The sequence below is a fragment of the Acanthopagrus latus genome, chromosome 18 (assembly GCF_904848185.1).
Source record: "Acanthopagrus latus isolate v.2019 chromosome 18, fAcaLat1.1, whole genome shotgun sequence".
Lineage (NCBI taxonomy): Eukaryota > Metazoa > Chordata > Actinopteri > Spariformes > Sparidae > Acanthopagrus > Acanthopagrus latus.
The window spans coordinates 254,698-277,338 of NC_051056.1; the positions used below are offsets into that span (position 1 = coordinate 254,698).

At 42.6% G+C, this 22,641-nt stretch overlaps 1 protein-coding gene and 1 long non-coding RNA gene across 2 annotated transcripts; one reads left to right on the plus strand and one right to left on the minus strand.

Moving 5' to 3' along the window:
* Positions 1-863: 863 nt before the first annotated feature.
* stard15 (StAR-related lipid transfer (START) domain containing 15) lies at positions 864-12,443 on the minus strand. Its single transcript, XM_037076112.1, has 6 exons — positions 12,324-12,443; positions 4,460-4,607; positions 4,224-4,327; positions 3,719-3,836; positions 3,482-3,534; positions 864-3,394 (listed from the first exon to the last, which is right to left on the minus strand). Exons 2-6 carry the CDS (start codon positions 4,605-4,607, stop codon positions 3,179-3,181), a joined length of 639 nt encoding a protein of 212 aa, XP_036932007.1. The 5' UTR covers positions 12,324-12,443; the 3' UTR covers positions 864-3,178.
* Positions 12,444-13,477: 1,034 nt separating this feature from the next.
* On the plus strand, positions 13,478-21,248 carry LOC119006955. Its single transcript, XR_005070963.1, has 3 exons — positions 13,478-13,539; positions 13,634-13,684; positions 21,193-21,248. It is a non-coding gene; the product is annotated as an uncharacterized LOC119006955 (long non-coding RNA).
* Positions 21,249-22,641: the final 1,393 nt, after the last annotated feature.

Genomic DNA, 22,641 nt, shown 5'->3' on the forward strand with positions numbered 1-22,641 from the left:
TCACAGAAATTAATAGGAATAATAAATAAATTGCAGCTTTCTGTTTCCCTCAGATCACTGAAAGATGTTTCCTCCTCCACAGAGAGAAATAATAAACAAGAAGCTCTTACATTTCACATATCAAGCTGAAAGGAGTCACATACAATCATAAGAGATTGAGATGTTTATTTGATGACGTGCAGGAACATAAAACTGATCTTCCAGCTTTTATCCTGTAATGCTGCTTTAAACATTTAAATCAAGATGAAGTGAGAGAATCAGGAGCTTTAAACTTCTGAATCACAGTTTAAACAAATTAAATTTCTCTGTGTTCAGATTGTGGGTTACTGTTACTTATAATGAAGTTATTTTAGGGCCTTTTCTCAGATAGCAGAGGTAGAAGTATTCAGAGCCTTTACTCCAGTAAATGCCCTGTGAAAATATCCCACTACAAATAAGATATTGATTATTGAAGATTGATTATTGCTTAATATCAACAAGATGATAACTGAAGTAAAAGTGATCATTTAGAATAATCACTGATTAGTATTTCTACTATTTCATACTTAAACTCAACTACATTTATTTGATTACTTTAGTTAACAGTTACTTTACAGATTCAGATTATTCATACTTTAATATAATTTGGCACCAGAGCCAAAGTATGAAACATTAATTAAAAAACATGGAGAATGACGATCAGAAAAATGTTGAATCAGTCTCTCATTCAAACTTGCTGAAGTAACTGTATCAAAGTTTTTTAAGTATAATGTACTAAAATTACTTCAGCAAAAGTTCTGAAACATTTTTGAAAAATGTTCAAGTCAGTGTTTTTACTTTTTACGGTGTCAGAAAGACAAAAACAGCATTTTTCCCTTTTTGTCATGTTGAATGAATCCTAAAGAGTTTATTTAACTGAAGAACATACAGAAAGACTTAATTCTTCATCACATTGGACAAACAGGGTTTGATCTGGACATACAGGTTTTGACCTGGACATACATGGTTCACTTGGAAATACAGGGTTTTCCTGGACGTACAGGTTTCACCTGGACATACAGGGTTTACCTGGACATACAGGGGTTACCTGTACAGACAGGGTTTACCTGGACATACAGGGTTTACCTGGACATACAGGGTTTACCTGGACATACTTCAGTAACTTTAAAAGACAAAATATTCTTCACCAAGTTCTGATCTGATCAAAATTGATTGATTAGAATTTTTTCCAGGATGCATTAGTAATTACAGGACGTTTTAAGTACATTTTAAGAAATTCTTGTAAGCTTTGGGATGTTCTAGGACATTTCAGGGTATTTTGGGATATTTCAGGACATCTCAGGACGTTTCAGGGTGTTTAAGGAAGTTTCAGGACATTTTGGGATATTTCAGAATGTTTCAGATTTTTTTCAGGATGTTTCAGGATATGTCAGGACGTTTTAGTATGTTTAGGACGTTTCTGAATGTTTTGGGTTGTTTCAGGACAATTCAGGACGTTTTAAGGATGTATTAAGGAGAGTATTTCAGGGTGTTTCAAAACATTTTAGGATATTTCAGAATGTTTCAGATTTTTTCTGGACATTTGGGATGTTTTGGTCTCTTTCAGGATGTTCCAGGATGTTTTAGGACGTTTAAGGAAGTTTCAGGATGAAACATCTCAAAATGTTGAGATTTTTTGTTTCAGGATGAAACATCTAAAAATGTTGAGATGTTTCAGGATGAAACATCTAAAAATGTTGAGATGTTTCAGGATGTTTCAAGTTGTTTTAGTACATTGAGGACATTTTGGGATGTTTTTGTACGTTTGGGATGTTTTGGGCTGTTTCAGGACAATTCAGGCATTTTTAAGGATGTATTAACTAGGGTTTTCAGGAACATTTTAGGATATTTCAATTTTTTTTTCAGGATGTTGCGGGATGTTTTGGTCTGTTTCAGGATGTTCCAGGTCATTTTAAGGACATTTCAGGTCAGTCGGGATGTTTCAGGATGTTTCAGGATGTTTAAGGATGTTTTAGGATGTTTCAGGATGTTTCAGGACATTTTAGGATGTTTCAGGACGTTTCATGTCGTTTCACAATGTTTCAAGATATTTCAGGATGTTTAAGGACATTTCAGGATATTTCAGGATGGACCAGGACATTTCAGGAAATTGCAGGGCGTTTCAAGATGTTGCAAGATGATGCAAAATGTTTTTTTGATTTTTTCAGGATGTTTTAGTACGTTTCAGGATTTTTTTTTTAGCTGTTTTAGGACAATTCAGGACATTTTAAGGATGTTTCGGGATGTCTCAGGATGTTTTGGGATATTTTGGGATGTTTCAGGGCATTTCAGGACATTTCACCATGTTATAGGACATTTTAGGATGTTTCAGGATGTTTTGGTCTGTTTCAGGACATTTCAGGGTGGTTTAGGATGTTTCAGGCTGTTTAAGGATGTTTCAGGATATTTCAGGTTGTTTCAGGATGTTTCAGGACGTTTCATGTCATTTCACAATGTTTTAGGATATTTCAGGATGTTTGAGGATGTTTCAGGACATTTGAGGATGTTTCAGGAAGTTTCAGGAAAAGTCAGGACATTTCAGAATGTCTCAGGATGTTTCAGAATGTTTCAGGACATTTAAGGACATTTCAGGATATTTCAGAACATGTTAGGTTATTGCAGGACGTGACCAGATATTTCAGGATGGGTGAGGACATTTCAGGACGTCTCAGGACGGGTCAAGACATTTCAGGACGTTTCAAGATGTTCCAGAATGTTTCAGATTTTTTCCAGGATGTTTTACTATGTTTTGGGATGTTTTGAGCTGTTTCAGGACAAATCGGGTAGTTTTAAGGATGTTTCAGGATGTTTTGGGATATTTCAGGATGTTTCAGGGCATTTCAGGACATTTCACAATGTTATAGGATGTTTTAGGATGTTCAAGGTGTTTTTCGACAATTCAGGATGTTTCAGGATGTTTTGGTCTGCTTCAGGACATTTCAGGATGGTTCAGGATGTTTCAGAATGTTTCAGGTGACTCATCTGTAACACAGTAAACCCTGACAGACTCCACCGAGCTCACAGTTGATGAAAAAGTGAAGAGAATGGCAACAGAAGATAAAATCAGTCAGAAGTTAGCTATAGTTTGGTGAGGCTCTTGTCAGTCTGACAAACAAACAAACCAACAAACAGACACTCGTGTTTCAGTCTATGAGGATGTCTAAGTCTCCTCCTCATCACTGTGCTGCGTCTTCTCCTCGCTCAGGCCACTCTCGTCGATGTTCTCCAGAGAGTCGGTGCGCTGCACTGTTAGCTCCGTCACGCTAATGCAAGGCAGCACATTCTGCTCCGGGTACATCCACGGCTTCAGGTTGGGGTTGTGCTTCCTCTTCCACTCCGGATACTTCAGGGACGCCTTGTAGATCTTCCTCATGGCCTGAGAGGAAGGAGACACAGTGAGACAGACATGTCTCTTAGAGGAAAATCATTAATTACTCTATGATTTACAGCAGAAAGTTTTTACCTTCGGAGCCACAAACTGAGAGACTCTGTTCACCACCCACTTCGGTAACGACCCTGCAGACAGAGAGGACAGACCAGACGTCACTGAGTGTCTGGACCTGTATACAGGACAGATTCATAGACACTGCAGAGGACAGTGAACCCAGACCCGGAATGCAGCTCTAGTGTGTGTGTGTGTGCGTGTGTGTGTGTGTGTGTGTGTGTGTGTGTGTGTGTGTGTGTGTGTGTCTCGTCTCACCTCTGGGGTCTACCTGGGTCAGGTAGTACAGGGTGGAGCAGTTGGTTCCGTTGGACTGGATCAGATACCCGGTCAGCAGAGACACGGCCCGAACGTAGTCCTTCTTAGGAGGATGTTGCTATGGAGATGAAGACAAGCTGGAACGTTACAACATTTTAAAGGATTAGTTCACAGTTTTCATCTTTTGCGGCGAAAGACTAATTGAACCATCTAGTAGCTGGTTCCCTCCGAAGTTTCTTGCAGGATAGCTGGCGCTCAGAGTCTCGCAGTTTATGACCTAATTTTTCAGTTTTGACTTTGATCTTCAAACATCAGAAGAATCTTTGAAACAACAATCAGAACATTACAGTTTATTGTATTCTGACTGAGAGGCTTCATCTCTGTCAGAGTCTGAACTCTTTATGTTCCAGAAGGACAGAACTACAGAATAACAGATTCTTTTTAGTTCTCGCAACTTTAATTTTCATCTTGAATCTGGACCCAAGATGCTGCAGATGAAGCTCACCGGGTGTTTGACAGAGTAGTTGATGATCAGGTAGTCGCTGCCGAGAGGAAGCCAGGACCTCATGGTGACGAAGTCTCTGTTCTTCAGAGGACTCGGACATTTCCCTTCAAATGACACATGCATGCACACGCGCGCACACACACACACACACACACACACACACACACATTAAAGCCTGTCTACATTTCATAATGAATGTATGCAGACTGTGACTGTAGAGCCAGAACAGAACTGACAGGAGTAATATCCGATGTCGGCATTGGCAGTCAGCCTGGCGATGTCATATGTGTCTATCATGTTGGTGTCCCACTTTTTGCGGTAGCTGGTGTCATGGAGGACGTCATACAGCGTCTCTGCCGTCACATCCTTACACACTATCCTCATCTGAAACACACACAGAGAAACAAGCTGCACTCACTCAGGCCTGCAGAGCTTTCAGCTGAGTTGCATGGACTTCATGCACGGAGGATTATCAGCAGGTTGGACAATACAGAGTCAGATACTGATAGATTGGTTCCTGCTCACTGATAATGAAATCACAAGACAGACTGTTGACTTTTCTCATTGACTTCAATGCAGTGAGTCTGATCACAGCAGCATCTAGTGGACGTCAGGTCTTCTGACAGTCGTGTGAGTGCAGCAGCTTCACTAACCCGTCTGTCACTCTGCGATTCCACTGGATGTACGTCTGTTGTGTTCCGGCTCCAGTTTGTTTTTGCTCCACTATCCACCGTCCTGCAACCTCCACCAGTTGTGTCTTGAGTCCCGTGATAATCACATAATCACTGCAGTTATAGCTATGTGCTATAAACACAACAACAGGAAGTGTTCCGACTGAAGGATTAGTAGAAGAAGAGCCTTTTTTTTTTAGATTTTTGTGCTGCTGTCAACACAGAGTGTTTTATTTTGAAAAGTAACCGGATGTTATGTTGTTGTAGATGCATGACTTCCTGTCCACTCTGTGCTAAATTCCACTGAATTGCTGTGTCATGCTCCGACATCCACCAGAAATAGAAGTCCTGTGTATCTGGTCCAGAGGGCTCCGGACTGCTGGAGCTAGGACAGAGCAGATACACAGTGGACGTGGTGGGAGTTAAAACATAGACTACAGTGATGCAGCAGACGTATCTGGTGGAATGAGATAGATAAAAATGTTATAAAAATGTTTTGTACAACTGTAGTAAAAATGGGGAATAAAAATGTTTTGTACAACTGTAACTATTTACATAAAGTGACTGCAGAAGTTTAAGTGTTTTATACATTTAATACCTCTATGAGCTATATTAAAAATATAAAGTGACATAGAGGTAAAGAGTATTAAGGGGACAGGGGACGGTGTACAATTAAATTAAATTGGGCTATAAAAGATAGGTGCTTTTGAGTGCATTTGTCCATTGTCTATTGTGCTTCCTGACATCACTGCGAGCTGTTGTACAGCCTGATGGCCAGGGGGACGAAAGAGTTACTGTGTCTGTTGGTGGAGCAGGATTGAGACAGCAGTTTGCCACTGAACACGCTCCTCTGCCTGCTGAAGGTGTTGTGCAGAGGGTGGTGGGTGTTTTTCAGCAGTTTGTCCAGGGTCCTTCTCTCTGCCACAGTCACCAGAGAGTCCAGCTCTGTGCCCACCACTGAGCCAGCTCTCCTCACCAGTCTGTCCGGTCGGGCAGCGTCCCTCTTCTTGCTGCTTCTTCCCCAGCAAACCACAGCATAGAAGAGGACGCTTGCCACCACCGACTGGTAAAACATCTGCAGCAGTTTTTTGCATATGTTGAAGGACCCCAGCCTTCTCAGGAAGTACAGACGGCTCTGTCCTTTCCTGTGTACAGCATCCATGTTTGCTGTCCAGTCCAACCTGTCATCCAGCTGCAGCCCCAGATATTTGTGGGTCCTGACCACCTCCACATCGACCCCCTCAATGGACACAGGTTGGAGCTGTGGTTTCTTCCTTCTGAAGTCCACAGCCATCTCCTTGGTCTTGGAGGTGTTCAGCTGTAGGTGGTTGGACCTGCACCACTCCACAAAGCCCTCAATCAGGCTGCTGTACTCCCCTTCCTGTCCATCCTTGATACAGCCCACTATTGGAGTGTCATCTGAGTATTTCTGCATGTGGCAGAGCTCCGAGTTGTACTGGAAGTCAGATGTGTACAAGGTGAAGAGGACGGGAGAGAGCACAGTCCCCTGTGGTGCTCCAGTGCTGCTAACCACAGTGTCTGACATGCAGTCTTTCAGTCTGACGTACTGCGGTCTCTCTGTGAGGTAGTCTGTAATCCATCTCACCAGGTGTGAATCCACATTCATCCCTGTCAGCTTGTCTCTCAGCAGGAGGGGCTGGATGGTGTTGAAGGCGCTGAAAAAATCAAAGAACATGATTCTCACAGCACCGCTCTCCTTGTCCAGATGAGAGTGTGCCCTGTGAAGCAGATAGAGGATGGCATCCTCCACGCCCAACTTCTCCTGGTATCCAAACTGCAGTGGATCCTGTGCGTGGTGGACCTGGGGTCTGAGGAGATGGAGCAGCAGCCATTCGAAGGCCTTCATGATGTGGGATGTTAGTGTTACTGGTCTGAAGTCACCTGGCTCCTTGGGGTGTTTAATCTTAGTCTTCCAGAGCATGGCGACCCTCCCCAGCCTCAGGCTATGGTTGAACAGTTGCTAAAGTGGCTCCCCCAGTTCAGCAGAGCAGGCCTTGAGCATCCTTGGACACACTTTGTCCGGGCCCGCTGCTTTCCTTGGGCGCAGTCTCCTCAGCTCTTTGCTCACCTGCTCCTTGGTGATGGTGAAGGGGAGGGGGATTGAAATGTCCGTAGCGGTGAGGAGGGGGGTTGAAATGTCCGTGGGGGTAGGGAGGGGGTTGAACTGTCCGTGGTGGTGGGGAGGGGGGGTTGAACTGTCTATGGTAGGGGTGGGGGTAGGGTTGAACTGTCCGTGGGTGTGGCGGGTGGGGGTGCCCTGTAATCCGAGGTGATAATGGACGTGATGGGGGTGTGAGGGGTGTGAAGTGGACAGTCACTGGCTGTGGGAGCTGGGGTATCAAACCTGTTAAAAAAAAGGTTTAGCTGGTCACCTCTTCTGTGCTGCTGCCCTTCTTCTTGCAGCCTGTGATGGTTTTCATGCCATCCCAGTCCTCCCTCATGTTGTTCCACTGCAGCTTCTGTTCCACCTTCCTTCTGTACTCCTCCTTTGCCTCTCAGCTGGACCTTGAGTTCCCCCTGTACGCGCCTCAGCTCATCTCTGTCACTGTCCTTGAATGCCCTCTTCTTCCTGTTAAGAATATCCTTGACATCACTGGAAATCTAGGGCTTGTGTCAGGACTCTTGTTTCTGTTTGTTCTTGTGTCTGGTTTTTGGTTTCTTGTTTATGATTTACATCCTTGTATCATGTCTTGTGTTGTGTTCTTTCCATGTCTTGTGTGTCATGTGTTTCCATGCCCTCATGTGTCCTTTAAGTTTCTCCTATGTTCTCCCCTCTGGCTCCCTCTGTCTGTTGTCTTGTTCCCTCCTGGTCTGTTCCCCTGGCTTCCTTCCTCCTCTCTCCTCACCTGTGCCTCGTCATGTCATTAGTGTCTGTGTATTTAGTCTCTGTGTTTCCCCTCACTCTTTGTCCGGGTCATTGTTTGCTGTTTTCAGTCTTCTGTCCGCTCCTGTTCATGCTCCTGTTCATGCTCCTGTTCATGCTCCTGTTCATGCTCCTGTCCAGGTCCCTGTCCCGTTTGGTATGTTTTTGGTTTTGGTTTTGAGTTTTCCATGTTTTGAGTTGAACTTTGATTTTTGATTTGTACTTTGTCTCGTTCTTGTTTGCTACTTTGTCTCGTTCTTGTTTGCTACTTTGTCTTTTGCCCTGTTTTGTCTGCTTTTGGTTTTTGTATCAGCTTTCATTAAAGCTCGCCTTTTGACCTCCTTATTTTGCCTTCTGTGTGTAACTGCGTTTGGGTCCACCTTCCCCTTCCATAGTTTCCTTCCCCTTCCATAGTCTTCCCTTTTTAACCCAACCCTGACAGCTTGTTGTTTGGAAAGCAGTGTACAGTCCTAATGGGAACCACAACGTCCATTCAAGGGGTCAGAGGAGTGGTGAGTGAAGCTGCTGCACTCTGTGATCCATTCACAGAGAGAGGAAATACAAAGTCTTCAAGAAACACAGCATAGTTCTGTTAACTGTTAACTGTTCACTGGTTAATGATGAAGAGTGTGATGATGATGATGAGGATGCTGTGATGAAGAGGAGGCGGTGATGAAAAGTAATGTGTGATAAAGAGTATGTGATGAAAATGAAGGGTGTGTGATGAGGAGTGTGATGATAATGAAGAGGAGGCTGTGATAAAGTAGAGGCTATGATGAAGAGGTATGTGTGATGAAGAGGAGGCTGTGATGAAGAGGAGTGTGGTGATGAAGAGGAGGATGCAATGAAGAGCAGTGTGTGATGAAGAAGAGTGTGATGATGATGATGTCATGCAGCTGCAGCTCTATTCCCTCCATAATTAAGGATCATGTAGAGGAAAAGATGAAGAAAACAATGGAGACAGACTCCGCAATCTGTCTGTCTTGTTGTTATTTAATAACTTGAGTATTCTTTGGCCTATCATAATTCTTTTTTATAACTTTTTGTCAGGAGGGTCCAGAGATGCTGTGTCACAAGTTTTGTGCAACTCGCAGGTTCCCTGCTCCAACGCTAATCATTCGAAAAACAATAGGGACCTCGCAGGTCGAGACCTGCTCGGCCCTAATAAAAACACATAATCCTTTGAAAAACAATGGGGGGCTTGCATGTTCCCTACTCGGGCCCTAATAAAGAATCATTTGAAAAACAAAAGGGTCCTTGCAGGTTCCCTGCTCGGGCCTTAATAATAAAGAATCATTTGAAAAACAATAGGGTCATTGCAGGTTCCCTGCTCAGGTCCTAATAACCACTTGAAAAACAATAGGATCCTTGCAGGTTCCCTGCTCGGGCCCTAATAACAATCCTTAGAAAAACAATAGGGACCTTGTAGGTTCCCTGCTTGGGCCCTAACTATCAGTGTCATTTCAGAGGTGGAGGGAGCTGCAGGATTTGTAAGGACTCAAGAGCGACGTAGACTTGGCCAATTTTCTGATGGACAAGTAAAGACCCCTGCTTGATATATATTTCAGTCTATGTTTTAACCACAAGGCTTTGGTGGTGGCAGTTACAGTACTACTCGCAATAGTGCATATGGCTGTATGATGTTGCAATCTAGCTACGTAGCTTGTTGGTAAATCTAGCTTGTTAGCTTGTATGGTAACCCCAGTGTTTTGCTTTGTCTTTATGACTACTGGTTAGCAAAAATGTCTTTCAAGTGACCAGGCTGTTATAACGTTAGTTTGTGGTCAGTACGCTCTGAAGTGGCTGAATTGGTTTAAAGAAATAACATTACTTATGCTTCAGAGAGGCAGCATGGTGATGATGATTACCTGAATGATTAGCTGGTAACTCCATCTACCGCAATGTGAGAAATATTGTTTGTAACTTGGGACATATACAGTGATAGGCATGAAGCACTCTTCACTGTAATTTAGTTGTACTGATCAGAAATAGAACAATCAGGGCTTAAGTTGTTGTTGTTATCTTGAATGTGACATCTTGGTTATCTGGCTTCCTCTGTTAGCGTGGTTACAAGTTTGCTCATGTGCAGCAGGCTTCTCTGTGGGGAGGGGCTTTAAAGGCAGGGCTGCAGCACAGCAGAGAGGAAGAAGGAGGGACCTGGGAGCTGTATCATTCAAATATTCTGGCTAAGTCCACATTTTTCTCAAAACTCCAGATTGCAGCTTTAAAACACAGTAAGTAAAATAAAAGAATGAAAAATAATGAATAGATAAATATAGCCACAAGCGGCAATCTGTGGATTCTAACCTCTTTCACCCTAAACCGGCCACCCTTACCCTCATCCTCCACAGTTGATGACATTGGCCACCATGTTCATCAAAGGTCTGTGCAAAACATACCCATGATAAGCCTCAGATTTCTCAGAATTGTTTTTTCAGCTACATGCTAATGGCATTTATAGCGCCCCCTATAGGTTGAGCTCAACATGCTTTAGTAGGCAGATTACCAGTCCTGTTTTGAACCTACCCACCAAGTTTTGTGATGATAGGACAAAGGGTGTGGGAGTTATGGCCAATCATTTCTAAGCCCTGCCCATTGCAAAAATACATGGGTCCCTGGTGGCCATGTTTTTTCGACCAATCTAGCTAATTTATAGCAGAAATGTGTCTTTTCATCCCCAAAGCCGTATACCAAATTTGTTGTTGATATAGTCAATATTTCAAAAGTTCTATTCATTTTACTATTTTTCACATCATGCAAATTAGCAAAAACTCTATATAGGCGGAGCTTCAAGATCCAGAGGCTTTTTTGTCGAGCACAAGGAGCTGGACTTGTGAGTCAAATTTCAAGTCAATCAGATTTACGGTGTGAGGGGCATGGCCTTCCCAAAAACGCATTTACAAGCCTTAGTTACAGCACCACCATGTGGCTGACTGGGCTCATATTTTAATAAAAGTTGATGCACATCATTTCCAATCATTGGGCCAAGTTTCAAGTTTATGGCCCATTCCAGCTCACAGGAATTTGAGCTCAAGCGGCAGATCCCCTTCGGGGTTAGGACCCTAATAAACTGGCACAATTTTAGAAGGGTTCTACCCCTTCAGGATTAGAACCCTAATAATAATCCGGCACAATTTCGGAAGGTTCTACCCCTTCGGGGTTAGAACCCTAAATAGTAATGAAAAACAGTGTACCAACAACATTGCGAACTGAGGCAATGCTATTGATAAATAAATAGAATTCAGCTAAAAGTTAGCCTAAAAAGGAAGGTCTTAAAAGTCACAGTCCGAGATCTCAGTGTCCAACCTTCAGGTCAGACGAACCTCAGACAACACATCCCATTAGTCTTAGCTCCGTGGAGACCACGGCAATCCTCTCCTGATTTGAGTCAGTGGGGATGTATAAGCTATAGCTAGCTATATGCAGCACTATCACCTGAAGCCCCAGCAGAGTCATCAACCTGACCAACAACCTGCACAGGACACGAACCTGAACAGGATTAAAAAAGTGTATCTGAGAGACGGCTGCTTACTGTAGGACATCATGTTTTTCCACTGATGTAATCTCACAGGTACGTCAGGCTCAGCAGCGCCGAGTCATTAGATATTATGAGGGTCAACGCTGTAAAATGCTCCATGTAACTCAATCAGCACGGCTCTGCTGCAGCATTAACCATTCATGAAGTCCTCAGCTCCATGTCTTTGTGTGTCCATCACTCAGCAGCCGGTGCTACGTCCCCTCCTCCATCTGTCTCATCAATTAGCAGCTAGCATTGAGCTCATGTCCCAAACTGTTCAAGTCACACAGTCATATTGAGTTACATTACAATGGTATTACAATCAAAACAGACCACCGAAGAATATGAAACTAAATTAAATAACAGAAAAACATTCAAATTAACATCCAAAAAAACATGTTGTTATCCATGATGAGGACTGGGACAGATATTTTTAGCCTAGCTTAGCACAAATACATTATGTATTGACTCCTCGTCAGTCTGATTTAAATGTTTTGTTTTGTCATCAACCAGCTGATCATCGGGTCATCCTGTAGTTAGCTGGTTAGCTAACAGCTATTTACTGCTAACACCCCCAACAAAGAATCATCATCACCTCAGAATGAGTCTCAGTCAGCCATGTTTCTACAGGAGACCAGAGCAGACAAACCAAACACTGACTCAGAAGACAAATTTGACTTAGAATCACCTTTGTGTCAGTAACTTGTACAGGGCTGCAGGTTTACAGGTCTACAGTTTATCAGTCTACAGGTTTATAAGTCTATAGTTTTACAGGGCTGCAGGTTTACAGGTCTACAGGCCTGCAGGTCTACAGGTCTCCAGGGTTGCAGGTTTACAGGTGTACAGGCTATTCCTCTGTTTTACTTTTGTGAGTGTTTGAATCTTAACATTGTCAGGTGAAACAATTATTTGACCTTCTGATTATCTTGAGGCAACAAGAATTTTCCCATAAGTCTTTATATTTCTGTCTCTACACAAACAACAGACACAGCTGTGAGCATTACTAATAGCATGGTAGTAATACTAACCTTTCGGCCGTAGATTGTAATGTTATATCTGTTAAGTGCCACAGCACCGTTGTGCTGTGCTGCTGTGATTTCCTTCCTGTGGTTTACTTCTTGTGGTTTACTTCCTGTGGTTCACTTCTGTCACATCGCGGTGAGGTTGTCTTGTCTTGGGATCTGTCTTGTGAACTTCCTGTTTTATTTTGAAAGTAACTCTCCTTTCGTTTCAGGTCACTTGCCCTTCCTCCTGTGTCCCTGGTCTGACGTCATCCCTGATTCCTGATTGTTTCCACCTGTGTTCCCCTTCCTCATGTGTATAAAGTCTCTGTCTTCCCCTGTCTGCGTCGCCTAAGTATTTCGTCTTTCATGTCGCGTACTAAAGCCTTGAACCACAGCCAAGAACCTTGTCGTGTTAAGTATATTTCATGTTTTATTATTCTGCATTTTACCTCTCGTGGAAAGTGAGTTTTCTTTGTAATTTTTCTGGTCAGGAATTTTGAGTTTGAAGTTTGAATTTTCATAGTCTTTTCTTTATCCTCGTTGTGAGTGATTTTTTGTTGATTAAATTTTGATAGCACAGAGCAGATAATTTTCATAGCCTGTTGTTCCTCTTCGGAGAGATTTATTTTGTAGTTTTTCTATATTATTGTATTATCTAGAATAGAGTAGATTCCTCCTTCGGGAGCGCCTTTTGTTTGTCTATGTTCCATGTTGTTTGTCCTGTTTGTCTCTTGAGAATTTTCATAGTTGTTTTGTTCTCATTTATCCTGGAGAGAAGTAAAATCAGATTAATATATTAATAATAATTTGATTGTACGTTCACCCATTCTGCATCTGAGTCCTATTCTCTGTCCAAACCTGTCAACTTCCTGTGGTTCACGTCCTGTGACTCACTTCTTGTGGTTTACTTTATGTGGTTTACTTCCTGTGGTTTACTTCATGTGGTTTACTTCCTGTGGTTTACTTTCAGTTGTTCACTTCCTGTGGTTTACTTCCTCTAGTTCACTTCTTGTAGTTTACTTCCTGTGGATCACTTACTGTCAATAGCTGTGTCCCAATTCAGGGTCTGCACTCTTTTAGGACCCACCCTTTGCGGTCTTCCCGAAGGAGTGTATTTTGGTGCGCCCTGCAGGCCGTGTCAACCGTTGTTAAATGGAACAGTCTAACCTACGGAACATTTCCTGGTTGCGTCACCAGATGTTCCCGCCCCTACCTGTACGTCACTATTTATGCAGCTCAGGTCCGCAAAAGTGACAAGAAAAGTAAAGTCTGACTGTCAAATATGTTTGAGTTCCAGGAATTCCTAATTTCCTTTTTAATCCTCCCGCTTGTAGGGGAAGAGGACAAGCTGCTGGTTTATCTCGGGTTGTGAGGACCGTGGAGAGGTGAACCTGTTATTGAACCCACAGTAATGTTATCAATATTGTCATTATTACCTAGCTAACAGATTAGGGTCATTAACATACTGATTCATTATGTTAATGCTGACATGTAAACTGCTTATCGCCACATATGGTTTTATTTTGATTCTAAAGGCATTATTCCTATATGTTTCTATGTATTTGGTAGGTTTGTTTGTTGTAATAATCTATTCTTCTTCTTCTTCTTCTTCTTACTATTATTATTATTATTGCACATACATACATAGATACATACATAATGAAATCAGAGCCAAAATTATAACCGTAACCCCAAATATGACCCACCCACTCCCTGGTTCCAGGACTCCAAACCCCAGTTATATGTTAAACCAGAAACCCATGGAGGATAGTTAGTGAATACCAAGCCTTTATTGCCAACTCTTTAGCTCCATGGACTCTGGCTGTCGACAACTCCAGATAAACAATGTCCAAATATGTCAAAACCCATGCTCGGAAAGAAAGTGAGTGTGGAGGTTTCCAACGTGTAGCAACTACTTTTTTCGCAGCTGTTAGTCCAGCCAGAAATGCTCTTTTCTTGTCCAGTGTCAAACCCAGCTCTGACAAATCATTCAAAATTATCGTAGGAGGCAAACAGGGCAACCTGATTTTAATCAACTTCAAAGGGTTAAAGTTAACCATCTTCCAAAATTTGGCCTCTGGGGTACACTCCCAGAACATATGAAAACAACTGCCAATCACTTTGGAAGAACCAAAAGTACATAAATGATCATTAGTAACCTTCATCAAATTAAGCTTCCTAGGAGTTAAATACACCCTATGTAAAAAAAAAAAATGTAATTATTTGCTGATGATCAGGATTTCTGGATGCTATGCTCACATTGACCCACACTATCCTAGTCTCAAAACAAAACCACTTGTGCTTCTACCAGAGTGAAACAATTTGTGAAGTGTGTGGTCTAAGTGGGCACTGTAAAGGAACACCGTTGTCTTTTAAAAACAATCTCAGCTGCAAATAAAAGAAAAAGGAAGTACGTGGTGTACCATACTTAATAAATATTTTCTGAAAAATAAGTAACCCCCCTCCCCATAAATGTCACCAAGTGTACAAATGTTTTTTTCTTTTCCAGTCAGGTAAACAAATAGGGCAGCTGCCAATCAACAATTTATCATTATTAAATATTGGAGAGTGCGAGCCCCATCCAGTAGAGCAACCAACTAATTTCTCCACCCTCCTCCATATAAATAGCAAATGTGAAATTATAGGACCAATTCTGGGCAGAATATTCTTTTTAATTATAGCCACCCTACCACGAAGAGAATTTGGGAGGCTAGACTACCTGTCGAGATCTGTCACGACTTTATTGAGCGTAGTACAAAAATTGTTTTTAGTTGGTGTCTGTATGGAGGAATAAATGTCTCCCTAGATAAATAACGTCTTTAGTAACTGGAGTAGATGCAGGGATGGAAGCATTACACATGGCCTGATTTAAAGATAGCAAAGCAGATTTCTGCCAGTTTATTTTAAAACCAGAAAGCCTGCCATAATATTCAAAGATTGACAAAACATGTGGAATACATTGCGATGGGTTGTTTAAATATAATAAAATGCCATCTGCATAAAATGAGATGTGATGGTGTGCTCCGCTAATAGTAATTGGAGAGATTGTAGGTGAGCTGAGGATGGCTTGTGCCAGCTGTTCAAGAGAAAGGGCGAATAACAGAGGGCTGAGAGGACAGCGCTGTCTCGATCCTCTCGAGACAGCGAAGGGAGGAGAGCTAGTTTTGCCTGTGAGCACTACGACTGTTGGATTTTTATACGGCACTTTAATCATGTTAATAAACTCAAGCACTGACCATAAAAAGGGCCACTCCAGGCGGTAATAGGGTTAGGGTTACATCTAGTGAAAGGACAGCAGCAGGGAACTTAGGCTTTGAGCACCATCTATAATGTGTAATAACCTTCTAACATTATCTGTATTCAGTCTAGATTTTATGAACCCTGTCTGGTCACCGTGAACCAACTCTGTCATATAGCCTTGAAGCCGCCGGGCCAATAATTTCACATAGAACTTTAGGTCTGCATGTAATAGTGAAAGTGGCCTGTAGCTGGGGCACTCTACCCGGTCCTTTCCTTTTTTAAGAAGTAGTGAGATTAGTGCCGAATTAACATCCCTAGAAAATGAACCCTCTTTGATTGAATATTGGATGTCAGTGGGCCAATCAAAGGCCAAAAAGTGAGATAGAATTTGGGTGGAATACCATCTGGCCCTGGTGATCTACCTTTACACATGTCCTTAACAGCCACCTCACATTCCAACAATGTAACAGGGCCATCTAGTTTAACAGTTTAACAGTCATCATAACTAAGGCGAGATAGTTTAGTGCTATTTAAACAGTTATTGCGGACATGTTTGTTGAAATTACTTTCTGAATTATGTAACTCCTGATAAAAGGAAGCAAAGGAAGCATTTACTTTTTTTGGGTCAGATTGTATAATACCATCTTTGTCTTTAATGCAAAAAATAGCAGCAAAATCCTCGTCCATCTGAAGCTTCATTGCTAGTAGATGACTAGGTTTTGAGGAGTTAAAATAGTAAGTTTGCCTTGTTTAATGCATAAGACTCTCTGAGCAGCACCTCAGAAGAGAGTTAATCTCTGTTTTAATGAGTTCCTTCTGTAGGGCTGCATGGTCGTTAAGGTTATGTTGCAAGATAGCATCAAGGGTCATATATTTTAATTCTAAAGCTTCTAATTTGGCTGCATCTTCCTTATTTCATTTTGAAGCATATAGGGTATTGGTATTACTCCTTATAAAGCCCTTCACTGCCTCCCAAAATCTCCTTGGATTGGAAACAGAGCCAACATTAAATTCCAAAAACTCTCTAAAATTTCTTTCAAACTGAGCATTGAATTTTTCATCTTGCAATAAGGATGAATTGAACCGCCACCTAGGGGCTTTACTGAAAGACAGACGAACAGTAACCGAACAACATATTGGCTTATGATCAGACCAGGTAACTGGAATATGATGCGTATTATGAATATCTTGACACAAATCCCTTGGGGCAAAGATAAAATCCAAACAGGTCCTAAGTGACGGGTCAGACTAAGATCGGTTCCAAAGCCCCTAATGAATAGAAAAACAACAAGGAAGTGTACGTCGCCTGGAATGGCATCCCTGGTGCCCCACCCTGGAGCCAGGCCTGGGGTTTGGGCTTGCAGGCGAGCGCCTGGTGGCTGAGTCTTTGCCCACAGGGTCCCTCCGGGCACAGCTCGAACAAGCAACGTGGGCCCGCCCTCCAGTAGGCTCACCACCCGCAGGAGGGTTCAGAAGGGGCCGGTGCAGTGTGAGCTGGGTAGCAGTCATGGGCCCCAATGACCCTCATCCTCGGACGGCGATTCTAGCCATGGGGACATGGAATGTCACCTCGCTGGGGGGGAAAGAGCCTGAGCTAGGGCGGGAGGTTGAGGAGTACCGGCTAGAGATAGTCAGGCTCACCTCCATGCACAGTCTGGGCTCTGGAACCCAACTCCTTGAGAGATGCTGTCAAGCTGAAGAAGGAGTCCTATTGAGCCTAGTTGGCTCGGGGGACTCCTGAGGCAGATGACGGGTACCTGCAGGCCAAGCATGCAGCAGCACGGGTGGTCACGGAAGCAAAAACTCAGGTCTGAGAAAAGTTCGGGGAGGCCATAGAGGAGGACTACCGGATGGCCTTGAAGAACTTCTGGCAAACCATCCAGCGCCTCAGTAGGGGGAAGCAGTCCTCCACCAACACTGTTTACAGTGGAGGTAGGGAGCTGCTGACCTTGACTAGGGACATTGCTGGGCGGTGGAAGGAATACTTCAAGGATCTCCTCAATCCCAATGACACGCCTTCCATAGAGAAAGCAGATGCTGGGGACTCATAGTTTAACTCATTCATCACTCAAGCGGAAGTCACTGAGGTAGTCCGGAAGCTCCTCAGTGGCAAGGTACCGGAGGTGGATGAGATCCACCCTGAGTACCTCATAACTCTGGATGTTGTGGGGCTGTCTAGGCTGACACGTCTCTGCAGCATAGCATGGCAGTCAGGGACAACACCTCTGGATTGGCAGACCAGGGTGGTGTTGCCCCTATTCAAAAAGGGGGACTGGAGGTGTGTTCCAACTATCGGGGGATCACACTCCTCAGCCTCCCTGGGAAAATCTATTCCAGGGTAATGGAGAGGAGAATTCGGCTGATAGTCAAACCTCGGGTTCAGGAGGAACAATGCGGCTTTCATCCTGGCTGCAGAACACTGGATCAGCTCTAAACCCTCCGCAGGGTGCTCAGGAATTCATGGGGCTTTGCCCAACCAGTTCACATGTGTTTTGTGGACTTGTAGAAGGCATTCGACTGTGTCCCTTATGGCATTCTGTGGGAGATGCTCTGAGAGTACGGGATCAGAGGCCCTTTCTTAAGGGCTGTACGGTCCCTGTACGAATGGAGCAGGAGCTTGGTTCGCATTGCCGGCAGTAAGTCAGACCTGTTCCCAGTGCATGTTGGACTGTGGCAGGGCTGCCCTTTGTCACTGGTTCTGTTCATTATTTTTATGGACAGAACTTTTTGGCGCAGCCACGGGCCAGAGGGGCTCTGGTTCGGGAGCCACTGGATCTCATCTCTGCTTTTCACAGATGATGTGGTCTTGTTGGCTCCTTCGAGCTGGGACCTCCAGAAGGATGGAGCATGAGATTGACAGGCGGATCGGTGCACCCCAGGGAAGACCCATGACACGGTGGAGTGACTCGGCTGGCCTGGGAACGCCTCAGGATCCTCCCGGTAGAGCTGGAGGAAGTGTCTGGGGAGAGGGAAGTCTGGGTGTCCCTGCTCAGGCACCACTTTTAAAGTGGTAGAGCTTATATTAAAAAGTAGGTTACAGGTAGCAAGGCATGAGATAGTCCACAGACCTGGCAAAGAAAAAGCAAAAGCCATCTCCATCCTCCAATGTTATAAACCTGGAGTGTTCAACTAATTATCTATCAGAGAGGGAGATGGACAGTGAAGCAATGTCACAAGTCACACTGTCTTACCCAGGTCACCCTGCAAGGTACAAAAATTAGAGGGGGGAGGGCGCATCATAATGCAAGATCAGGGTCAGTTAAATGTTTTTGATGCATTTCAAAGCTTTCTTAGGATCTTCAGAGCAATGCTTTATCCCATTTGATGGGATTTTGGCCGAGTGAAGTAGATGTTTACACTCCAGAAAAAAGTGATGCTCCTGTGTAGCCTTGGAGAAATCTTGATTGAAGCTAATCTTATGGTTCAGCCAGCAGACATCCCCGATCTCTCTGGTAAGTGGTCTCACCCACTCCTTCTGCCGGAACCTCAAAAAATGCACGATGAAAGGCCTTGGTGGGGAGGAGGAGGATTTCTGGGAGAGTAGACCTCAGGAACAAAATGGCATCTTTATCTTCAACACATTCTGGGAAACCATAAATAGGTAGATTTACTCACCTCTCCTGATCGTCATATTTGGTTAGTTTAGCGTTCAATTTTTCAACCTCAGAAGCTGAAGCTTGGAGGGGGGGGAGTCGCAGCACTGCCTCTCCGCTTCCTCAAGCATATCCATAGCCTCTGTGCTAGTCATCCTCGTTAGCATGTTGGCTAGCTTAGCCTACACTGCCTCAACAGCTCTTCTTGTTTCTAACATGTCCTTATGGACGTCTGCAAAGTGATTGGCTTGGTCATTCAGGATTTTTGTTTGGTCAGTTGCTAGTTTCTGAGGAAGTTTGTGTATTTTAGCAGTGGAGATGGACTCTCCCGCGGCCTCCCGAGCCACTGATACAAGAGAGGACTGACTAGCTTTGGAGCTAATGGTAGCTTGGTGCATTGCTGTTGTTGAGACACATTTGCATTGTTTTTCAGAGAATTCGGCATGTCACTAGCAGGAGAAGCATATAATCAGCAACTTGTGAAAGAAAAAACAATGTGAGACAGTGTAAACTAATGGTGCCGCAGCCTCCAGCCTAAGCAGCCATCTTGCTCGGCGTCATCACGTGATCCCCCCATGTCAACCGTTGTTAAATGGGACGGTCTAGCCTTTGGGGCATTTCGTGGTTGCGTCACAAGATGTTCCCGCCTGTACCCTGTACATCACTCGGCACATGGGACGCCCACTCTACCAACAGAGCTAACCGGCTATTTATTATTTATCATTTTTTACTGCCTTACCTCCATCCAATCGCGGCGGAATTTTACGCCTTGTCAATAAATCTTTGTTCTGACCGCGGACAGTGATGAAGCTCTCTGTTGCTCCCTAAACACAATGAAATGTAAATGAGGTTTTGTGTTATGTCAACAGACAAAAGGGTTCTAATACACTATATATATATATATATATATATATATATATATATATATATATATATATATATATATATATATATATATATATATATATATATATATATATATATATATATATATATATGGGGGGCTGTAGCTCAGCGGGTAGAGCAGGTCGACTAGTGATCGGAAGGTCACTGGTTCAAATCCCAGCTCCGGGCTGGGCTGAGCTGCATGTCAAAGTGTCCTTGAGCAAGATACTGAACCCCACATTGCTCATCAGTGAGGGCCCTGCGATGAGCTGGCGACTTATCCAGGGTGTACCCTGCCCTCGCCCTGAGACAAGGCTGGGATTGGCTCCAGCAGCAACACCCCGTGACCCCATGGAAAGGGATAAGTGGTTTGGACCATGACATATATATATATATATATATATATATATATATATATATATATATATATATATATATATATATATATATATGTATATATGTATATGTATATATATATGTATATGTATATGTATATATATGTATATGTATATATATGTATATGTATATATATGTATATATATATATGTATATATATATGTATATGTATGTATATGTATATATATGTATATATATATGTATGTATGTATGTATGTATGTATGTGTATATATATATATATGTATATATATATGTATATATATATGTATATATATATATATATATATATATATATATATATATATATATATATATATATATATATATATATATATATATATATATATATATAAAACATCATAAGGATAATCCTAAATTTAGCTCTTTATTAATTCAAACATTTAACTAGCGTTGACAGCTTTACAATCTAGAAATAAAGCAGGGATCACAGCCTGATCAAAATCTGTTCATCTTCATTTATGTATATGAAGTAAAAATAGTCTATAACATCGCCACAGTCACAATAAGATACAAGTCTGAATGTCTAACATTTGAAAGTGAAGGCTTTTAAGGCTTTATTTCCAAAGGCATCAAGCTGAGCATTACCAATGTATTTTAACTGAAACATTGAGGTTTTAATGTCCCTTGAAGTTTAACATATCTGGCATTGGATGTTCAAATGAGTTAAAACCGAGTATAAACCCAACACTTACACTTAAATGAGAGTTCTGTGCCACTTGAGGTCGCCATTATTGCATTCTTTCTTTCTTCTCTGAAGGTGCGCAATGAATGTGAGGCCACGAAGGGTAGTAGTGATGCAGCCTCCAAAAACAGGTAAAAGCAGGGCACATTTGTGGGGTGCATTTGGAGGACACTTTGAATTGGGACAGCCCTCACCTAGTGACGTAATTGGCCTTCAAATGCGCACTCCGAAGACTGCAGTCCCTAAATTGAAAGTCTTGAGTCTTGAATTATAAAATACTCTCCCAGATAATCTCCTCTGTCTTCTCTTTTGGACAGTAATTAACCTTTGCTGACAGAAATATCTCCTTACTGTCTGTTAGTGAATAATGTCTTATATTAGATTAGAGGGTGTCATTTTACTTTTAAAGTGTCAATAATTACAGCGGAACAACATGACATAGCTTCAGCGACCACTGAGTCGACAATCTGAAAACACTCTGCATAAAACACACAACAACATCCACCAACCTCGTAACAATCACATCCACAACACATAGCCATACTTATTACATCCACAACTACAACACAACAATCAAACACTGCACATGTCACCCGACTTCATCTGTCAGAGGATGTTTAACAAATGGTAGTATGGTAAGGTCATTATGCTACTGAGATTGAAAAATTAAAGTTTGTAATTCCCTCACACAAATTTAAAAAGTAAATGTATGAAAAATAAAAGATTATATAGCCTTATGAATGAATAATAACTATGTCAGAGTGTTGAGGAGTGAAACAGCTCTGTAGTCAGGAGATACTTCTGTATCTGTTGTCAGACAGCAGCGAGATAATGGGTACAAACACCACAGAGCGCTGACACAACTACTGAAGACCAACGAATCCTGACGGTCCCCCGAACGCAACACCATCTAACATGTTCATCCAACATGCAGGAGCACCTGAACACTGAGAGGACAAACTCTTTGTGACATCAAAGGTAGCTTTGTGGACATTGAATCATTGTCAACAGGTTTTACTCTCACTTGTGGAGCTGCTCAGTGCATGAAGGAGGACAAACCAAATACTGAGATATTGTGATGTGTGAATCAGAGATTTTCTAGACAGTGTGTGTGCGTGTGTGTATGTGTGTGTGAGTGAGCAAACAGAGCAGCAAGTTTGAGGTCAGTGTGACACAGCTGTCGTCAAGTCTTTCAGCTCTAAATCATCCACAATGCTCAGTTTTGGCCTCAGCTAACTAAGCAGCAGCCTCTTGCAGCAGACAGAAACTATCTAGAGCTGCAGTAACTTTAATGTCCATTAGATAATGCTGCGATAAACGGAGGACAGACTAATGAAGAACAAATACTCTATTACTGTACTTCAGTATGTTTCACTCATCTGTACTTTACCTGAGTATCTCTGTGACTTTCCCTCTCTGAACACAAATATCTGAACTTTTTCCTCCTCACATTTTCAAACAGGCTCATTCCTTTAATTTGATGCTTTTGAAGTGAATTCCCAACATCACAAGACTGATTTCAAC

Bases quoted from the DNA above. Each gene is read 5' to 3' on its own strand.
- stard15 (XM_037076112.1), bottom strand. From the start codon at position 4,607: ATGAGGATAGTGTGTAAGGATGTGACGGCAGAGACGCTGTATGACGTC. The intron at 4,328-4,459 runs GTCAGTTCTGTT...TGTCATTTGAAG, and splicing joins CGACATCGGATATTACTCCT to GGAAATGTCCGAGTCCTCTG. The intron at 3,837-4,223 runs GTGAGCTTCATC...TCATCTCCATAG, and splicing joins ACTACTCTGTCAAACACCCG to CAACATCCTCCTAAGAAGGA.